Raw genomic sequence first — 17,877 nt, forward strand, 5'->3', positions numbered from 1 at the left:
ATCCAGGCCTTCCGGGGGTACAGTGCAGAAGGAGAGGGTGGAGGTGGACGAGTTCAAGGAACTAAAAGGGAAAGAACGTGGCTGAGGCACAGCTGTAAGGGGTGCAGGCATGAGTGACGGCGTCTTCTCTGGGGTATCGTGGACGTTAGACTTTATGAGTGCAGGGAGCTCCTCGGGTAGGGATATTGACCCTGAGGTAGAATTCCAGCGCCACCACTTACTAGCTGTGTGACCTTGGGCATTTCCTCATTTAGAGTGATTGGGAGGATTAGATAAATCAATGTGAATAAAGCCCTTGAAACAGTGCCCAGCTGCAGTCAGCACTCGGCAGTGTTTGTCGTTATTAGCATCATCCTTCCTCGTTTCAGAACACAGAACAGCTCAGAAGAAAGAGCACAGCAGAGTACTGACTTGAGGGTCCTGGACTCATCTCTTCCCTTACAGACTGGTTCTTCAGTAAAATAAAGGAAACTTAAAGAGAATTGTGATAACCCTGAATGTAATAATGAAACAGAAAGGTAACTCTAAGTGAAGAGAAAACTGTTCTTGAATCTCTTCTGATTTTTGAGATTAAGTGGATGTTGTAATATTGGAAAAATATTTACAAATTCTTGCTTTGTAGCTACCATGATTTTAATTCAAGAAGATAAAAATGGTCTTCTACCTAAGTTTTCTTCAAAATTTACTGAGTGTACCATCATTTCTAGTTCTCCTTCACCAATGGTGAATCTTTTAGAACCTCTGTAATCACCTAACTTTATTGTTTTACTTTGCAAGGTAGACATCTCAGCAAATAGATTTCTCAGTGTCTGCCACATCTAAGGATCTGATCACATGTGCCAACTTGACCTTCACCACTTTTGGACTCTGCTGCCCCACCTGCTGTTTCTCCTGCTCTTCAGGCCAAACACCTTGTTCCTTCTCACAGAAGGCCCAGGACCAACACAATGCTTTGTGCTCTGCTGTCAGCTAGGAAATATTCCTCTTACACTTCGATATTATATAGAAGAATTTAAAAGACTCTTCCAACAGCTATTGCTGTAATGTGAGAGCTTCCTCAACATTCATAGAGCAAAGTGACAGACAAACATCCTCTGGGTTTTAGCAGCAGCTGAATTATGCATCCTTTATTCACTTACTTTTTTTTTTTTTTTTTTTGACTATCCAGGCTTTTAAGCTTACCCCAATAGCTGCCAAGATTGGGGCTTGATAAATCCACTTGATGTCTCCAGCACTAAGTTCCCAGCATCTGAGTCATGAAAAAGAACTTTCATAAATAAATTGGCAAAGCAATTAGGCAGTGAGAACTAAGTAGCATTTTAAGTTTTATCAAAAACTCTAACCCCAAGCTTTTGATTAAGAAATAAATACACCAAAATATATATATATATTTCTCTTAAAACACCCAAATCAGTGGGAAAAAAATGGATGATGATCCCTAGTGTCCATACTATTAGCTATTGGTGAATTGCTTTAATAGTAACAAGGGTCAAACCACTTTTCCAGAGTCAAAAAAAATATTATAGTCTTCTAAATGTGGTACAACTGATAGTTCATTTTTATTATCACTGCAACGAAAAAGTCCTCTCACTCCCAGAAGCTACAGAAATTCTATTTTATAATTCCATAGGTTGCATAACACTTACAATAATACAATTCATTCTTATCCATAGAAAGCAATAGAAAACTTACGATAATGCAAATGATTCTTATTGATAAGAATGTAATAGAAAACTGAATAAAAATGATTTTTTGTCCAAAGAAATGAGAATCAGCTGAGTTCAGTGGAATGTAATTGATTAGTGTCCTGTGAACATCGACCAGTTTCGCATTTATTTGTATACTTATTTCAGTGTTCATTTTACTAAATATAAATATGTGACCCTTTCATTTCTCCTTTGAACCAGTTATAACATCTTACTGGTTCCTTCATTAACTAGTAAGTTAAAAAAAAAAATCTTTGACAGCTGTTCTTTTTGTATTTGCATAAGATCCATGATTTTATCTTTAATTTGCAAAAGTTAATTTTTAGCAGTATTTAATAAAAACACTATCTAATTTATCTATTTGGTATATTTTTCTTCTGCTTCCCCTCACCACCCCAACTAGAATTTAAGTTCTACATGGGCAGGGACATTTTGTTCTTGTTTTCTGTTAGATTATAAATGCCTAGAATACTATGTAACATGTCAGTAGTCGGTAAATATTTGTTGGATTGAACTGAATTCAAAGTAAGTTTGACTCAGCCTCACTCACTGGTTTATGGTAAAGTTCTTACACTAGAATAAATAGCGCGAAGTTGATAAAAACTAGTTCTACTTGAAACTTCAGCACTTTAGATAGGTTTTTAAAATTAAAAATACATAAACAAAAGCCTTGGTTTGTTTCTCCATAGACAAAAGCTACCATTGATTATGGCAACAGTAAATGAAATCTTATAAAGAAATTTTAGGGATATAATGATAGTTTTTAAATTTCAAATGATAAATTTATCAAGAAGTTACTATTAAATTAAAAAACAGTTATGGATAAATAGAAGCTATTTAAATTATTCCTTGAAGGCAAAACATTTTCAGTACACATGTAAAACTATATATTTTGAAATTTTGATTTTTTTATATAAGCAATACATTCTTATTTCAAAATCAAAAGTACATAAAACGACATTGAGACATTTCCTCATATTCCTGTCTAACTCTGCCACTGCCCCTCTCCTACGTAATATCTTTCATTGCTTTATTGTCTACGCTTCCAGTGTCTCCTTACAGGACAAGGAAATTTTATACTTGGACATCATCAAACACTTCCTAGCATTCTTTGCATGCATCTATTTTTCACATTATTCAACCAGACAAGGAGGAAGAGCATTAGTTGCTGAGTTGTACAGAACATCTACCACACTGTCCCAGAGAGGCTTTCTACCATAAAGAAAGTGGCATATATTGTGTGAATATAAATTGAACATTGATTCATCAACTACAAAACTCTTGGATTCCATAAATTTTCTTTTTGATTTTGATATTTGGTAATATAGTCACAATCTTCTATCATTGCCTCAATGACATTTCATCATGGTGTCTCCTAACACATTGGAATTCAATTACCCAGTTCCAGCTCTACAAAATACTTGTATTCAGAAGTAGGTCAAAATAGCTACCACTAAAAACAGGAAAAAATTGACTTTGATTGTTTGCAATGTTAAAGTTTCAAATTTGCCCCTGGATATGAGAGGCAACTTAGATTTAAGATTTTCTTATTTAAGAAAATGCTATTAATCCTTGTTTTTCATGAATTCGTAAATCTCCTAGCTTACACTGTGTTACTTAACAAGGCCCAGAAACCAGCTTTTGTTCAGATTTTTAAAAATAAATTTCATATTCTAGGAAATGCAGAAATCAATGTCAGTTGCAAATTGTGGAGCAGGAGGCACAGAGGTCTAACTAGAAAGTAGGGCTCCCTGCAGCCAGGACTGCAGGCAGATGAGGCATTGTTTTGCTAGAGGGATCCAGAGAATTATATTGACTGAATACTGCATTGTCTCCACAATTCAGAATCTGATCAGAGTAGAGGAAGTGAAGAAGCCCTGAAAGCCACACAAATTGCCAAGGAAAGACAGAGAATATTTTTTTCTTGGTTTTTTCCATTGCAGGTCCCGCCTTTCCTGCTGGCGTCTCTTATCTCCTTTGGATGAGCAGGGAAAAGATAATCAGGTATCTTGTAAGGTGTTTTGGCTTTTATGATTAAAAAGACAGAGAAACAAAAATAGTCACTTTTAAAGTTCATTTGTCCAATCTAAACTACTCAATTATCATATCCTATAGTCAAATGAACACTTTTAAAAGAATTTTAGGACTGAAAAAGACTTCTTTTGTATATTCAGTAGAGTTTAGAGGATCTTCTAAAACTGAATCTGATCTTATCACTAAAAGGCCGAGATGTAGAGAAAATCAGATTTCTAGTTTTGAAAGGTTGGATCTGAAAAACGGTGACTCTCAAATGTTAAAAGAAATGAGCAGGGATCCCACCCGTCCTTTGGAGATGCTCAAGTCTGCTCGCTGCACCTGAACTTGGTGACATAGTACTATAAATAGGTCAGCTTATTATGCTCAAGAAAACTCACAAGAACTTTCTATCTATAGACAAGCTGAATTTCGTGAGAAAACAACTCAGGCAATATTGAAATCATGCCCTTGATGCAATAATACAGTTGTATTTTATGAGCAAAATAAATATAAAATGACCCTTTAACCCAAATATTGCTCAGATCAAGAAACTATAAAATTCAAGATTTTATTCTGAGTAAGGTAGGAATAAATACTGTGTATAGAAGAATCACGTGACCTATCCTATCTGTAATTTCTTACATTAATTCGACTGTTTTAGAGCAAGTATTGGTTGTAGTTTTTAAATATTATTTACCTGATGGATTCCTTGCCTCAAAAATAATAAACATGTATTTCTTATTTTTTCAGCAAAAAGACTTATGATTATTAATGGTCTTTGATTTAGTTTATTATTTTTAAGAATGAATAATAACTAAGAAAACTAATTACTTAACTCAATATAAAATGCATTATGAATATATTTGCTTTCTTTCCATGCTCAAGGCCTAGAAGATCTGTTGAATGAATGATGAGTCAGAATTGCTCCAAGCTGGCTGTAGACTTTGGAGATGCAATCTGTTATCTCTGGGTCTCGTTTTATTCATCATTCGAATGAGGGGATTGGACCAAAAAATGCCTTCAGTCCTACTTTCTCTAAAATTCTGAATTTGAGCTACACACTTACACATCTCAGGGTAAAATTATTTAGCATTATTTAGTACTTCTTTATTGACTCAACTCCCTCCCTTTTCCAAGGTATCAAACAGGCAGATGCTGCAAGTTTTCCTTGAGATTCTTAGTATCACTGTGTAAACATATCAATGATGACAACAGTGTAGATAACATTAACCTTCAATTGTTAACAAACCTGAATAGCAGTAGAGACAAAGTCAAGTAAAAATGCAAAGACAGTAAGTTCTAGAACTGAGGGAAGCTGATGGATGGGGAGTTTGGGAGCAAGTAGTAGGAAGGCTGCATTAAAGATAATGATCTATAGAGTCCAGATTTTTGAGAACAGTGGCAGTTTCTTTAGAGTTCATGTGTTCGCATAGAATAGTATTTTTTTCGCTGCATAGCAGACAAAATGATTTTGGAAGAAAATACCTCGTAATGCAAACATATAGAATCAAATTAAAGGAAGGGCCCCAGGAACTAACAAAAAGGAATTGCTGTCACGAAATGTACACAATACATGGGTATTAAATTGCATTCTCTTAACAGAATGGTCAACATAACTGCAGTTGAGTTCGAGGTGTCTCTCTTTAAATCCCTTTTTTGTATAAGTGTATTAGTCTGCTCAGGTTACCATAACAATGTACTGCCGACCGAGTGACTTTAAGCAGCGGTCCCCAACATTTTTGGCACCAGCAACTGGTGCTCCTCTGAGAATCTAATGCCTGATGATCTGAGGTGGAGCTGAGGTGGTGACGCCAGCGCTGGGGAGCAGCTGCAGATACAGATGAAGCTTTGCTGGCTTGCCCACCGCTCACCTCCTGCTGTGCGGCCTGGTTCCTAACAGACCACAAACTGGTATCCATCCGTGGCCCTTGTGTTGGCTTAAACAACAGATATTTATTTCCTCACTGTCTAGAGGCCGGAAGTGCAATACCAAGATGCCAGCATGGTACATTGCTGGCAAGGCCTCTCTTCCTGCCGTCTTGCTGTGCACTCATAAGATCTGCACTTCGTGCATACATGGAGGGACAAAAGCTTTCTGGCATCTCTTCTGATAACGATACTAATTGTGTCATATCAGAGCCCCACCTTTATGACCTCTTTCAATCTTATTTACCTCCTTATGAACCCTATTTCCGTGTTCAGCCATGTTGGAAGTTAGGGCTTCCGCAAATGAATTTTGGGAAGACACAATTCAGTCCATGGCAGTAACTTTGACTCATCATTACTAAAAAATAGAAATAATATGAAAAAAAAAAACAAAAAACAAAAACCATGTTTCAGGATCCATTAATCATGCTGCCCCTAAAGGGAAACAGACAACTGGAGCAGAGTAGGGCGGCACGAGCTAGTGATTCACTAGGATGGATTCCACTTCTAAGGTGCATTTGTTTTATTATTTAAAAAATATTTAATTATGCTGTAGAAGACAAGAAAAATGGGATGGATGAAACCATAGTTTTCATTAAATATAGATAAGTAGGAAGTAGAGCACATTTATATTAAACATAGGTACTAAATATATATGAGGCAACCGGGAATGAAATATTCATGATACACCAAATGTACAATCGGTGCAAAATATCCCTGATACACAGGAAGTGCTTAATATGCTTGACCTCTTAATTCAGCCCACAAGGAACTCAGATAAAACCCAGAGCTGTTCAGCAGGCTGACTGGCACACTACAGCTGTGGCCAGGCATCCTTGTACCTGCATCTCTCTGAGATAGTAAGTACGTGTCATTGGTCTGGGGCGCTTGCTCTCTGTGGGTCCCCGTGCTGAAACCTCATCTCTGGTGCTCATAACCACACTGTCAGTGGTGAAAGCTGATGTGGCAAGAAGAGCAAGAGAGGGGATATGAATATTGCATATCCCAGGACTTAAGTAGTGTTGACCTTCCCCCGTTTGAACCGTATCCTAAGTGTGTTAACTTACCCATCTCTTTCCCCTTGCTTCTCACAATATGTTTTAAATTGATTTCATAAGACATGGAGTTCAAACATCCTAATTTGGTCTGTGAGTCTTTCAGTTCCATGACCTCTGGGATGGATAGCTTCCTGTAATATATCAGAGGCTACCATTACATCAAGGTAATTTCCTACATGACATCCCTACAGGGGGATGTCGCCATGTGTGAATTCCAAGCAGGAAGTCAGACTCTTGAGAAAATCTGAGGCTCTCTCTTCACCTCTTCTTTTCCACTCACCTTGCATCAGCCAGAGTTGCCCGTGCCACAGCCCAGGCTGCAACGAATGCTGCTGGGAACCCTGAAATCAGAAAATAATTCAGAGACCATATTTCTTTTAAGGTTAAGGAATTTTTTCCCCTTCTATTCACCACACATAAAAATATACTATTAAAAGATGAGAGAGGAAAAAAAACGAACATGAAAAACGTTAATATGTGAACAAGAAAAGTTCTAATTTTCATCTTGTCCTTTTGAGAAATGGACCAGTATGTTGATGTTATTTGTTCCCAAAAGCCTGTAGATGAAGACTGGCCCAATTTTAATTGAGGGATGCAGGGTCAAGCCATATTGGAAGTGGAACAAAGTTCTTGGGGCCAGAAGCAGATAATGGTTAGTGCATTCAACAATGATTCTTGCCATGCTGACAGCTACATAGTTTCAAGAAGTGAAGCAGTAAGAGGAATTCGTAAGGAGCTGAGAGGAAGTTGTCATTTTAAAAAATTAGAAGATTTTCATTCTAAAAGTGAAAGGCGCAGAGAAGCTATTTTATGTTATAAAATTGGAAGGTTTTGATCAGGTTAAGCCTCTTTTTGTTCACATTAGCTCAAGACAGAAGCCTCTGCATGCATTGGTAACTTGGTGAGGGTGGCTGTTATATTAGCTTAATGATTTGAACATGGGATATTTGTCCTTCATAAGTGGTAAACACCTATGAGCCTGCAACATCGAGTCTATGATACTGAGTTTCCATGAGTCCTTTGCTCTCAGGAAAGAGTAGCTGTTCAGTTCATAGTACAGTTGATTAGGCTCTGATATCACAAAAAGAAATCACAAACCATAACTTTCATAAAAGATTGTAGTAGAGGACCAAAGGATTTAATAGATAATTTTCCTTATGTGGCCTTTATAAAAGAGGTTTAAAAAAAGGACAGAGAGACTATAATGAAAATACTACCGAAGCTAGAAAGCACCTTACAAAGGGAGAGAAAAAGTTTCAATCTGTTAAAACTTTTTTATTAAAACATTTTATTATAACATTTTTATTAAAAACAATATTAAATTCCTGACTTTTTACAAATTAAAAAACATAAAAATTAAATTACATCTGTAACTTTTCAGATAATCTTTCTTAGAGAAAAAGTAAATAAAGAAATAGATTCAGATGAAAAAACTTTCATGAAAAAAATAAAAATAAGATGATACCCTACAATAGGGAATTTCTTTGGTCTCCCCAGTGATCATCTAATTGAATTTAACCTCAACCTGACTGTGAGACTATTTAATTTTGTATATAACTTTTATTCTTTAAAAATGTACTTAAATTGTATGTTCTAGAAAATCGTTTTTGTCAATCTAGATGTCCCAAATTTGGGTTATTTCTTAGGTTCAGCTCACATATTCTATCTATCTATCTTCTATCTATCCATCCATCTACCTATCCATCCATCTATCTAACCATACATCCAGTCAGCATTTATCAAGTGCCTATTTATGTGTCAAGGATTGTTCTAGTCTCAGAATATAAAACAATAAACTGAGGACTTTACTGTTTTCCTGAAATTTATTTTCTGGTGGGGGAAGTAAAATTAATAACACAACTTCAGAATGATACCATGTAGTGGAAAGAGCATGGCTCCTTCTGGCAGGATGGTTCGAAACGTCCTAACACAGATCCCTTTGCCACTCTTCTGTCTTGGTTATCTTTATGAAGTGTCTGTCTGCCTTTGATCAAAATTTCCAGATTTTCTCATTCACAGGTCTTTATCTTCTGCTTCCTTTACAATCTCCTGATCAGGAAATTTCCTGAATGATGTTCTATATGCATTGATTAATGGTGCTTGAGTTGAAATTATGTTTTGGATGATAATTATAACAAATACCTTCTATCAGGCACCATGAAATTGCTTTTCTCATTCTCTTGGAAGACTCTCATTCACAAGACTAGCATAGAGACAACCACGGAGGAATAAAAACTAGAAACTGCTTTCAGGCTCTTTAAGACATTTGATCATCAATCTTAGCATTACATTAGTACATAATCTAGAACACATATAGAAAAAATGTTGAAATTCAGATGTTATTTTAAATTAAATGTGAATTCAAGTAAATTTAATGTAAATTTGAATGTTATTCAATATATACATTTACCTGGAGATCTGAGTTATTTTCATAAAATATGTTAGTATAAATAAGTGACTCTGAGAGGGAGGCAATCTCTTTATTTTACTCTCCTGTAAAATAAAGGTTTGGACAAATAGTAGTTAAAAATGTTTTATCAATTAAATCCTTTCTTCAAATAAAAACTTATGCAGCAGCCAACTGCATAAAACAGAGCTGCCCTGAAGGTGAAGAGAGGAACTAGGGTCTCCTCGTCTTGGTCTATGTAGTTACATCTTGTTTTTGACACTCCAGAGGCTTCGCAAAGCCCTACTTTAGCCTACCTCTTTTTGCGGTGCTACTGGAGTACTGTAAAGTCGTACTTGATCATAAAGCGTAGAGTTAGTCCTAGAAATTAGTGACCCATCACGACATGGGGATTCCTGGCTTTGCTACAGACACACAGCGTCTTACTAACCAGAAACCTTGCTGCCCCTGGCAATCAAGTCTATATTGACTGTGCAGACATGAGACTCCAGGCTGTGCCTCCGGTTCCCTCCCTGCTATTGCAGGATGCTGGAAATTGTTACCTGCTGATTTATTCTTTAAGGAACTTAGAAGTCTCTCTATAGAATTTTGACAGAATTGTTCTCAACTCTCATAGGACTCTAAGCCAATACTGAATAAACACATCTCTCTGTCAGGAAAATTGCAGAGCCTTTTTGAAAGCTTTTCATTGTTACAAAGAAGAATGTTTATGAAATTGTAAAAGACCTACCTCCTCCTGAGATGGAATCACTACAGGAAACAAAAGAAATCTTTTAAAAATATATCTAATTCATAGTAAAAAAAATGGTCTAGGAGAATAGAGCAAGACATTATAAAAAGAGCTATGGAAAATATGTTTACTGAATTAAATATTGTCAGTGGGCAGAAACTGTAAAACCTCAAATTAGTGAAGAGGAGGTAGATTCTCAAAACCAGGTAAACCCACAGAGGTAAATCTCCACGATTGTTACAAATGTGAATCTAAAGTTTACTATAATTTATTTTCTTTTAAAGAGGTAATAATCTATATAATTTTAAATGATTAGGAGTAAAATTCTAAATTATGTCTTAAAAGTCTGGAAAAAGTGATAATCAGAAAGAACTAAATTTCTTATCTTTCACAAAGGAGGGTCAAAAGATAAATCTTTTATTGACTAATGGTTCAATATAATTTTAATTTTAAGGTAACCTTCAGTGGAATTAATAATTCCATTAAAAATCATAGAGGAAGGGAGAAATAGTATTTCTAGATTTTTAAATTATGCTTGAAGCAAACGAAGAAGATTTTTAATTGGACAAAGGTGTTATATTGACTATCATAAATAATTGTATGATCAACAGATTTTATAAATATTCTGAATATAATACATATAATCACAACAGGCAAACAGAAAAAAAATAATCTAGAGGGTCAGACTTCATACTTATTGTGTGTGAGAACTCTACACATATCTCTTACTGGACTGAGATCATTTTATACAGAGATAATAACAGTGGAAATATAGTACTTTCTCCTGATCATTTTGAGAGAATACAGAAGACAAAAATATTCTACATGAAAGCTTGGCAACAGGAACATGACTTCATGGTATAACTAGGGTAGGTGTTTTTAAAAGGTAGTATGTATATACATTCCACCATCTCATCTGACAGTTTAAAATTAAGAATGGTTGCTAATATGGAGGTAAATTACATTCAATAAGAATAAAGAAATAAGACTGACACCTTTTAAATATAGAACTAAATATATACATATATATTTTTTAACGTGTCATTGAAAGAAAAAATGGAACTAAGAATAAAGTGCCTTTTTATAAGAAAATTGAAGGAGAGATAGGGAAAAATAAGAATGTGATTGATGAAAGGGAGAAAAAAAGCATTATTAGAATCTACCTTTACTCCTTATACATCTTGTTTTGTAATAAAAATGTGTAAAAACAGTCATTTAAAATATTTGCCTTCAACTTATACTAAGGTACAATATGGCATCCATTCCTCTTTAAATTGTAATTTCCTTCCCTTCCAATTTATTGTTAAAAATCAGCAAAATTGGTTTAAAAATGTAACTCCATGTATCACTACAATGTGGGTAATAAAGTTCTGCATATTTACTCAGCTGAAGAGAGCTGAAAGTTATAATGAATGGGTCCAAATGAGTAACAAAGGATTCCAAGCAAGCTCTCTTCTCTAGTGAACCCAATAAATCACATCATTGAAAGAGAGTATGAAACTGATTCACCATGAATTATTATAGCTGAGGATCCTGACAAAGTAGCTGTAATGTTTTTGATCATTATTTTTCTTATAGGAGTTTTGGAAAATGAGTAGGAAATAAAAATATCTTAAAATCAGACTTTCAGTGTTGAGATGAGAGAAAAATAGTTTACTAATCAAATACACTTCCATATTTACTATGTTACTGTGTTTTAGTAACAGAGAGATATTTTTCAAAGACTATTACTATTCTTTTCATTATACATGCCCTAGATTAGAGCATTTACTTTTTTGAAAAATGGAATTTGAAAGAGAGAGTCAAAAGATAAACCAAACATAGAACCATAATTCTATAAAGATTAGTTATTAGTGTTTTAGATTATAGTTAATTGAGTGAACATAATATTGCATGTAAAATGTTTTTTCAAAGTGAGTTTTCGTGTAAATCCTACTGGCTTTCATGTATGTTCTTAAACCACTTGATAAAATAATTTCAAGTAATGATGCTTATCTACTGTAGTCATTACTATGCCAAAATTAATAAATGTTGAAAAAAAAAGTTAAGAAATTTGTACTTACAGAGAAGCCTACTGAACTTTTTAAAAATTCTCCTTTTTATAGAAAGATTTGAAAATTAGTTTTCTGGGTTTCATTGAGACAAACTCCTGACTTTAACAAGACATGGATTACCAAAATACGAGTTGATTGGGAGTTAACTATCAAATGAATAAGTAAATAGAGAAAAATAAAATTATTACAAGTGTAATCAGTGGTGTAGAAATCCAAAAAATTAAATTTAATTCAAGCAAATGTTTACATTTATTGTTGAATTTTCTATCAATACTTTTACCAACTTCTAGTAATTATGTAGGTAAACAGATATAATTTTGACTTGAAGACAAACTACTAAAAACTGTCAAAGAAATTTCCAAAGTACCCTAAAAAAATGAAACATATCTTTTTTATTTTTAGTAATTACTAGTTAAAGATACAGGAGAGCCTTAAGACAAGCTGCCTTTAGAAATTAAAACTTTAATCATGACAACTATTATTTCATAATACATAAAGTGTTACAGTAAATTGACCCTTTGTCTTCTTAAAGGGCATTAATTAACCAGCAGGAAATTCAATGTTCCTTATTCACATTTTAAAATGTTAAAACAATATTAAGGCAAAACAGTCAAAGGAGAATTTTTTATTTTGAAGAGGGGAAACCCCTTCATATTTAATCTTGAGCCACTTAGTTAATTTTTTCCTATGTCAAGGGCATCATCATTTAAATATTAAAATAGCAACTGACATCTGCAATTCTTAATCTCAAGATGTTTTAATTTAACAACATATGATTTTTAATTTCCCTTAAATTTTAACAAACAACATCCTTTTCTCTACATCATGTTGAGTTAGTACTTAGTCCAATAATCCCTCTAGTACTGATAAGACATTTTTGGAATATGAGCTGAATATCTTCTTTCTTATTAATTGTCACATAAAGTAATTTAAATTATTTCCTTCCAAAATACATGGTAAATCTACATAATTAGTTTGTAATTTGTATTGTTAAATACAGTCAAGATGGTCTTATAAATTCCTTTCTGGCATTCTCATTATACAACCTAGAAATACAAATCAAAGATGTGTCATTACAGCTTAGACATTCAAACATCAAAAATTTTAGGATGAAATTACTGCTAAATCATAGGACAGCAACATAAGACATGAGCAGGGTAATTCTAAATGTGAATGGCTAACAATGTTCTCTTATATTTCTTCCAAAGAATCCTCTCAAGAATCTGGTCGAAAAACACTAGCCATAAGTTAAATGTGAAAAGTGTGTTATCACTGAGAGAATTACAGACTTGATCTTTATAATTTCCCCCAATGAACAATGAATGAGAAAGAAGGAGGGATAAAGATAAGATGAGGAGGGATTATTTCAGTAAAATGGCTGAAAGAATGTTAACGACAGGCATGACAGAGAGCCCTAAAATCCATAATCCAGTTTCTTAAAAAAGGACATAAATGCCTTACCCCAGCCTATTAAGATGAAGCCCCACAGGTATTTGGTGTCAGAAAAGAAAGCCACAAAGATTAGACTATGCAGGTAGAGACCTTCCACCAAGATCCAATAGTAGTTTGTAGCCAAGAAGTAAATAAACATCACAACAGCAATCTTGCACCCAATCTGTTACAAATAAACAGGAATTACATCATATTAGAACTCCTAATTATACTGAATACCAACATTAGACCACAAAAAATCAATTTTTCAGTTTCTTTTATATAATCTAATGTTTCCTCAACATGGAGAGTCCAAGACTGTTGAAAGAGACCAGAACAAAATTATTTTACCATAGCATTTTTAAGACTATGGGTTTAATTCTATTTTTAAAATAAGATTATTTTCCTTTAGATGTTACAAAAATCAGTTTTCATTAATTTTTCCTGTTTATAAAAATTATGCATGATCATTAGGGAAAATTAAGAAAGTAAAGAAAAGCATAAAGAAGAAAATATTATTCATCATTTACCCTAAATTTATTTTATTCTGGTCTTTTTCTTGCCCCAAAAGTAGCTTAAAACAACAAACTTTTAATACATCTTATGAATCCATGGATTGGCTAGATGATTCTACTGATCTGGGCCAGGCTACACTAATCCTGGCTAGGCCCACTCACGAAGGCCTGCCGTCAACTATCTGCTTCATCCTATTGTATAAAACAAGTCACAAAGTCCAGAATCAGAATCATCAGGGAACACAAAATGACAAGGCAAAAGGCAAAGATACAGATAGTGCAATGTGACAATCTACTATACTGAACTTCCAGAAAGATTGCTTCAATGATCTAATTAACTGAAGTATTAGGTCATGCTATTTACTAAATAACACCAGGACCTTTTGAGCAGAATCAAGTCCCATGGAATCTTACACTGGAACGAGTCTTGGAGTCTACAATAAAGGAACTAACTGTCATGGGCTTTTCAGTCCCAAGCTTCTGGTTCTGCAAGTGGGCTTTTTCGTTCTTCAAGTGGTGAGAGCTACTATGGGCAATACGTCAAACACCATTCCAATCATGTGCTTTTTGAAGTTCCCATTCCAGAAAATTCTTGAGGAAAAAGTCTAAGTACTTTTAATAATCTAAGATGAAGAGTGATTAGGCATGAGAGTTGAAGACAGAACTGAAATAATAAACATCAGTATACAAATTGGTCATCTATTTCAGTTAGTTCAGAGTTAAGATAAGCCAAAACAAGTTACATATTTAGTGAACTGTGAAATTTTACTTATTTGCAATGTTACGTGAATTAGTAATGAGAGAAAATGGTGAAAACACTTACATATTGTGATTTGCCCATAGAAGGCGCTTCCATGAAATTCTGTAGGTCATCCTGCATCATCAGGGACTGCAGCTCCTTTACTCCTATATGAGCATGGACCACTCTGTCCTTGACAAAGATGCTTGCAGCTCTCAACATGAAAGATACAAATAAGTGCAGGTGGATATAGTTCCTAGTGCAATGCAATCGTCTATGGAAAGAAAATATTCAGTATATAGATTTGGTTAAAATCAGAAATGAGGAAAAAATACATAAATGAGCACAAAGTCCTCCCAAATAAAGAGGAAAAAATAGTAAACCTGAATGAAGACAGAACTCTATTTCAGACATTTCCAATAAAAACAACTAGGATCAAAAACTAAAATATAACTTTATGGAAATTAATTTCAAAGTTATCTGCTAGCCTGTTCATCCATATTTTGCAGTGTTAAATGTTATACTACATTATACTATAGCACTATATTAAACTATATATTAAAGTAATAAATGGTTAATGTAGAACTATTGAACAGAGATAAACATTATTAAAACTAGAATTTTCACATTTTCAATACATTCTTTATAAGAAAGATATTTTGATAGCATTACATAATTTTATTTTCTTGGGGTGTTGAAGAGTAAACAAGCTTACTTTAACATAAAAAGCTCTGGAATTATAAAAAGGATTGTAGATACAAGTCAGTAACATACTTAGTAGTAGATATAGTACCACTAATTTCCAGTACAGAAAACTAACTCCAAAAAAAAGAGAGCTTTTTTTTTTTCAAGTTTGATGGAAAAAAAAACACTAGGAAAAAGGCTATAGAATCTGGTCAAAAGGCCCAGCTCTATCATTGCTTGACTGTGAGAAAGTACAGCTTTCTATATAGTGAACATACCTAATATTATTTCTCTTCCAGAAAAGACAAAGCACCTAAGTGTAAAGGAGTAAGACTATGTTTAATTCAATAATGTATTTTTATATTTCATAATATAGGAGGGGAATGTCAAAGGACAATGTGGATATAGTCTAGACATTTGGGAAGAAGTGTTACATTGTCAGTATGTTAGAGATGTGTATTTATATCCATTGTGCCCAGATGCTCCTCTGGGATTAACTCTTTAGTGGGAGTGTCTTCAACAAGTGATCAGTACTTGGCCAGACAGGTTATCAAGTGTATATGGCAATTATTTACAGTAAACAGTGCCAGCACAATATATAAGCAGGTTTTGATTTTTAAGAGACTCAGCACTATCTACTATCCGAATAAAGGAGTATTTTGTTTTGAGAAAGAGAAGCATTTCTGAAATTTTTGAATAACATTTTGTTGTATAGCATAGCAATTATATAGAAAGGAACTGTATAGAAAGAATCTACTGTTAAATACTGTGATGAACTATTACATAAATTAAAGAATTATTACTTAGTCATTTGTATCCTCCTGTAATTTTATGTTTCTCATCAATATTTATCTATTATTCTGAACAACCACAGCTAAGCTTGGTGTATGGAATTAGTTCTGGATAAGAGTCAGAAGATCAAGGTTCTGTTTCCAGCTGAACCACCTCTCTAACCTTGTAACCTTGGAGATGGAGCTTCAGTTTCTTGGTCTCTAAATGGAATAATACCTGCCAAGCCAACTTCATATGGCTACTATTTTGATTGTGTTACCTTTCTACTTAAAAACTTCATTAGCTCCCCGATTACCTACTTTTATAAGTCAAAATTCAAAGCCCTTGACAAGGAACTGCAAAACCTAATGCTACAAAACCCAGCATCTTCCTGGCCATTTCAATATGGCCACTCCTCCCTACGTACCAAATGCTGCATTCCCCTGGGACTCCTCTATATTTCTTGAGTGTACTCTACTCCTTCATGCCTCTGACCCTTGCACATTCTGTTCCCATCATTTGGAATGTGCTGAATTCCTTCTCATCATTCAATATCAGCTAACATGTCAGTTCTAAGAAGTCTCATCTTGTCAGTTTTGGACTGCCTTTTTAGTGTTCTAAAGCCCTTTGTAGAAACCTATATTACAATATTTTATTTGTTAATCATTCAGTAGGTGGTCAGTTTCTCTCAATGGTGTGTATACTACTTTTTTGGTCTGCAACATATCTTAACTTGGCCTCCATCAATACCAAAAAGGGTCTATCACATGGTAGAGAAGAATGTTTCTTGAATAAATGAGCTAATGAATCAATAAAAAAAAAAAAAAAAAAAAGCTTTGGAAATATAAACTGTACCACTACAATATGGGTAATTATATTAGAAGAAGTAGTTGGAATATTAGAACTAGTCATTATTTATTAATGCAAGAAATATTTATTGAGTTCCAGGACATATCAAGTACATCGTAGCTACTGAGAATGCGGCAATGAGCAAAAAAATTAAAGGAAAAAGCGAAGCAAAGAATAGATAATATGAGGAGTTTCAGGAAAGAGATGATTATAAGATAATAGGAAATAAAATATAAAACTTGTTCAGTGCTAGCTTCTGTTAGCTTCTAAAGTCTCTCTTTTAGTGTTCTAAATTTGTCATCTACCCCCGCTCCTTCTTTTCCCACACATAATTTAGCACTAAATTCTTAAAACAGTACTATCTTAATTAATATATCTCAAAACCTTCCATTTCTGTCCAATCTCCAGGCCACATCTTCCTGTCCTCGGTTACTCTAACAGTCTCTTCCAGTGAGCTTCCTATCTTGTTTCCTAACAGCTCACATTCCACCTTGCAATGCAAGTGAAATTTCATGTCACTCCTCTGTTTAAAATCCTTCAATGGAAGTCAACAGCCATGCCACCCTGAACAAGCCTGATCCCATCTGATCTCGGAAGCTAACCAGGGTCGGTCCTGGTTAGTTCTTGGATGGGAGACCACCAGGTGTTGTAGGATTAAAAAAAAAAAAAAAAAAAAAAAAAAAATAAGGGTTTGTAAGCTGACAAGGTCCTTGCAATCTGTAAGGTCAACCAAGGATTGCCTCGCCTTAAAAAAGAAAAAAATAAATAAATAAAAGGCTTCTCATGGCTCTCAGGATACTTTGAATTCCTTCATATAATCTGTAGGTCTTGATACCTTCTCAACCCTGCTTATCACTCTGGTCTTAATGCCCATCACTTACCTATACCAAAATTCTGAATTCTCAATATTCCATGCTTTTTCTTGATCTAAACTTAGGTTTGGAACTCTCTCCAAATCTCCTCTGTTGGTTAAATCTTATTTATCCTGATG

At 34.3% G+C, this 17,877-nt stretch overlaps 1 protein-coding gene across 1 annotated transcript in view; it reads right to left on the reverse strand.

Moving 5' to 3' along the window:
- The window catches only part of PTH2R (parathyroid hormone 2 receptor), a 65,643-nt gene that overhangs the window by 19,506 nt on the left and 28,260 nt on the right, over nucleotides 1–17,877 (reverse strand). The window contains exons 6-9 of the mRNA XM_016135019.2: nucleotides 14,667–14,856; nucleotides 13,359–13,512; nucleotides 6,987–7,047; nucleotides 1,183–1,249 (exon numbers count right to left, since the gene is read on the reverse strand). Coding sequence (XP_015990505.2) covers nucleotides 1,183–1,249; nucleotides 6,987–7,047; nucleotides 13,359–13,512; nucleotides 14,667–14,856 — 472 coding nt within the window. The remainder of the gene's footprint in view (nucleotides 1–1,182; nucleotides 1,250–6,986; nucleotides 7,048–13,358; nucleotides 13,513–14,666; nucleotides 14,857–17,877) is intronic.

Source organism: Rousettus aegyptiacus, unplaced genomic scaffold (assembly GCF_014176215.1).
Source record: "Rousettus aegyptiacus isolate mRouAeg1 unplaced genomic scaffold, mRouAeg1.p scaffold_m13_p_2, whole genome shotgun sequence".
Taxonomy (NCBI): domain Eukaryota; kingdom Metazoa; phylum Chordata; class Mammalia; order Chiroptera; family Pteropodidae; genus Rousettus; species Rousettus aegyptiacus.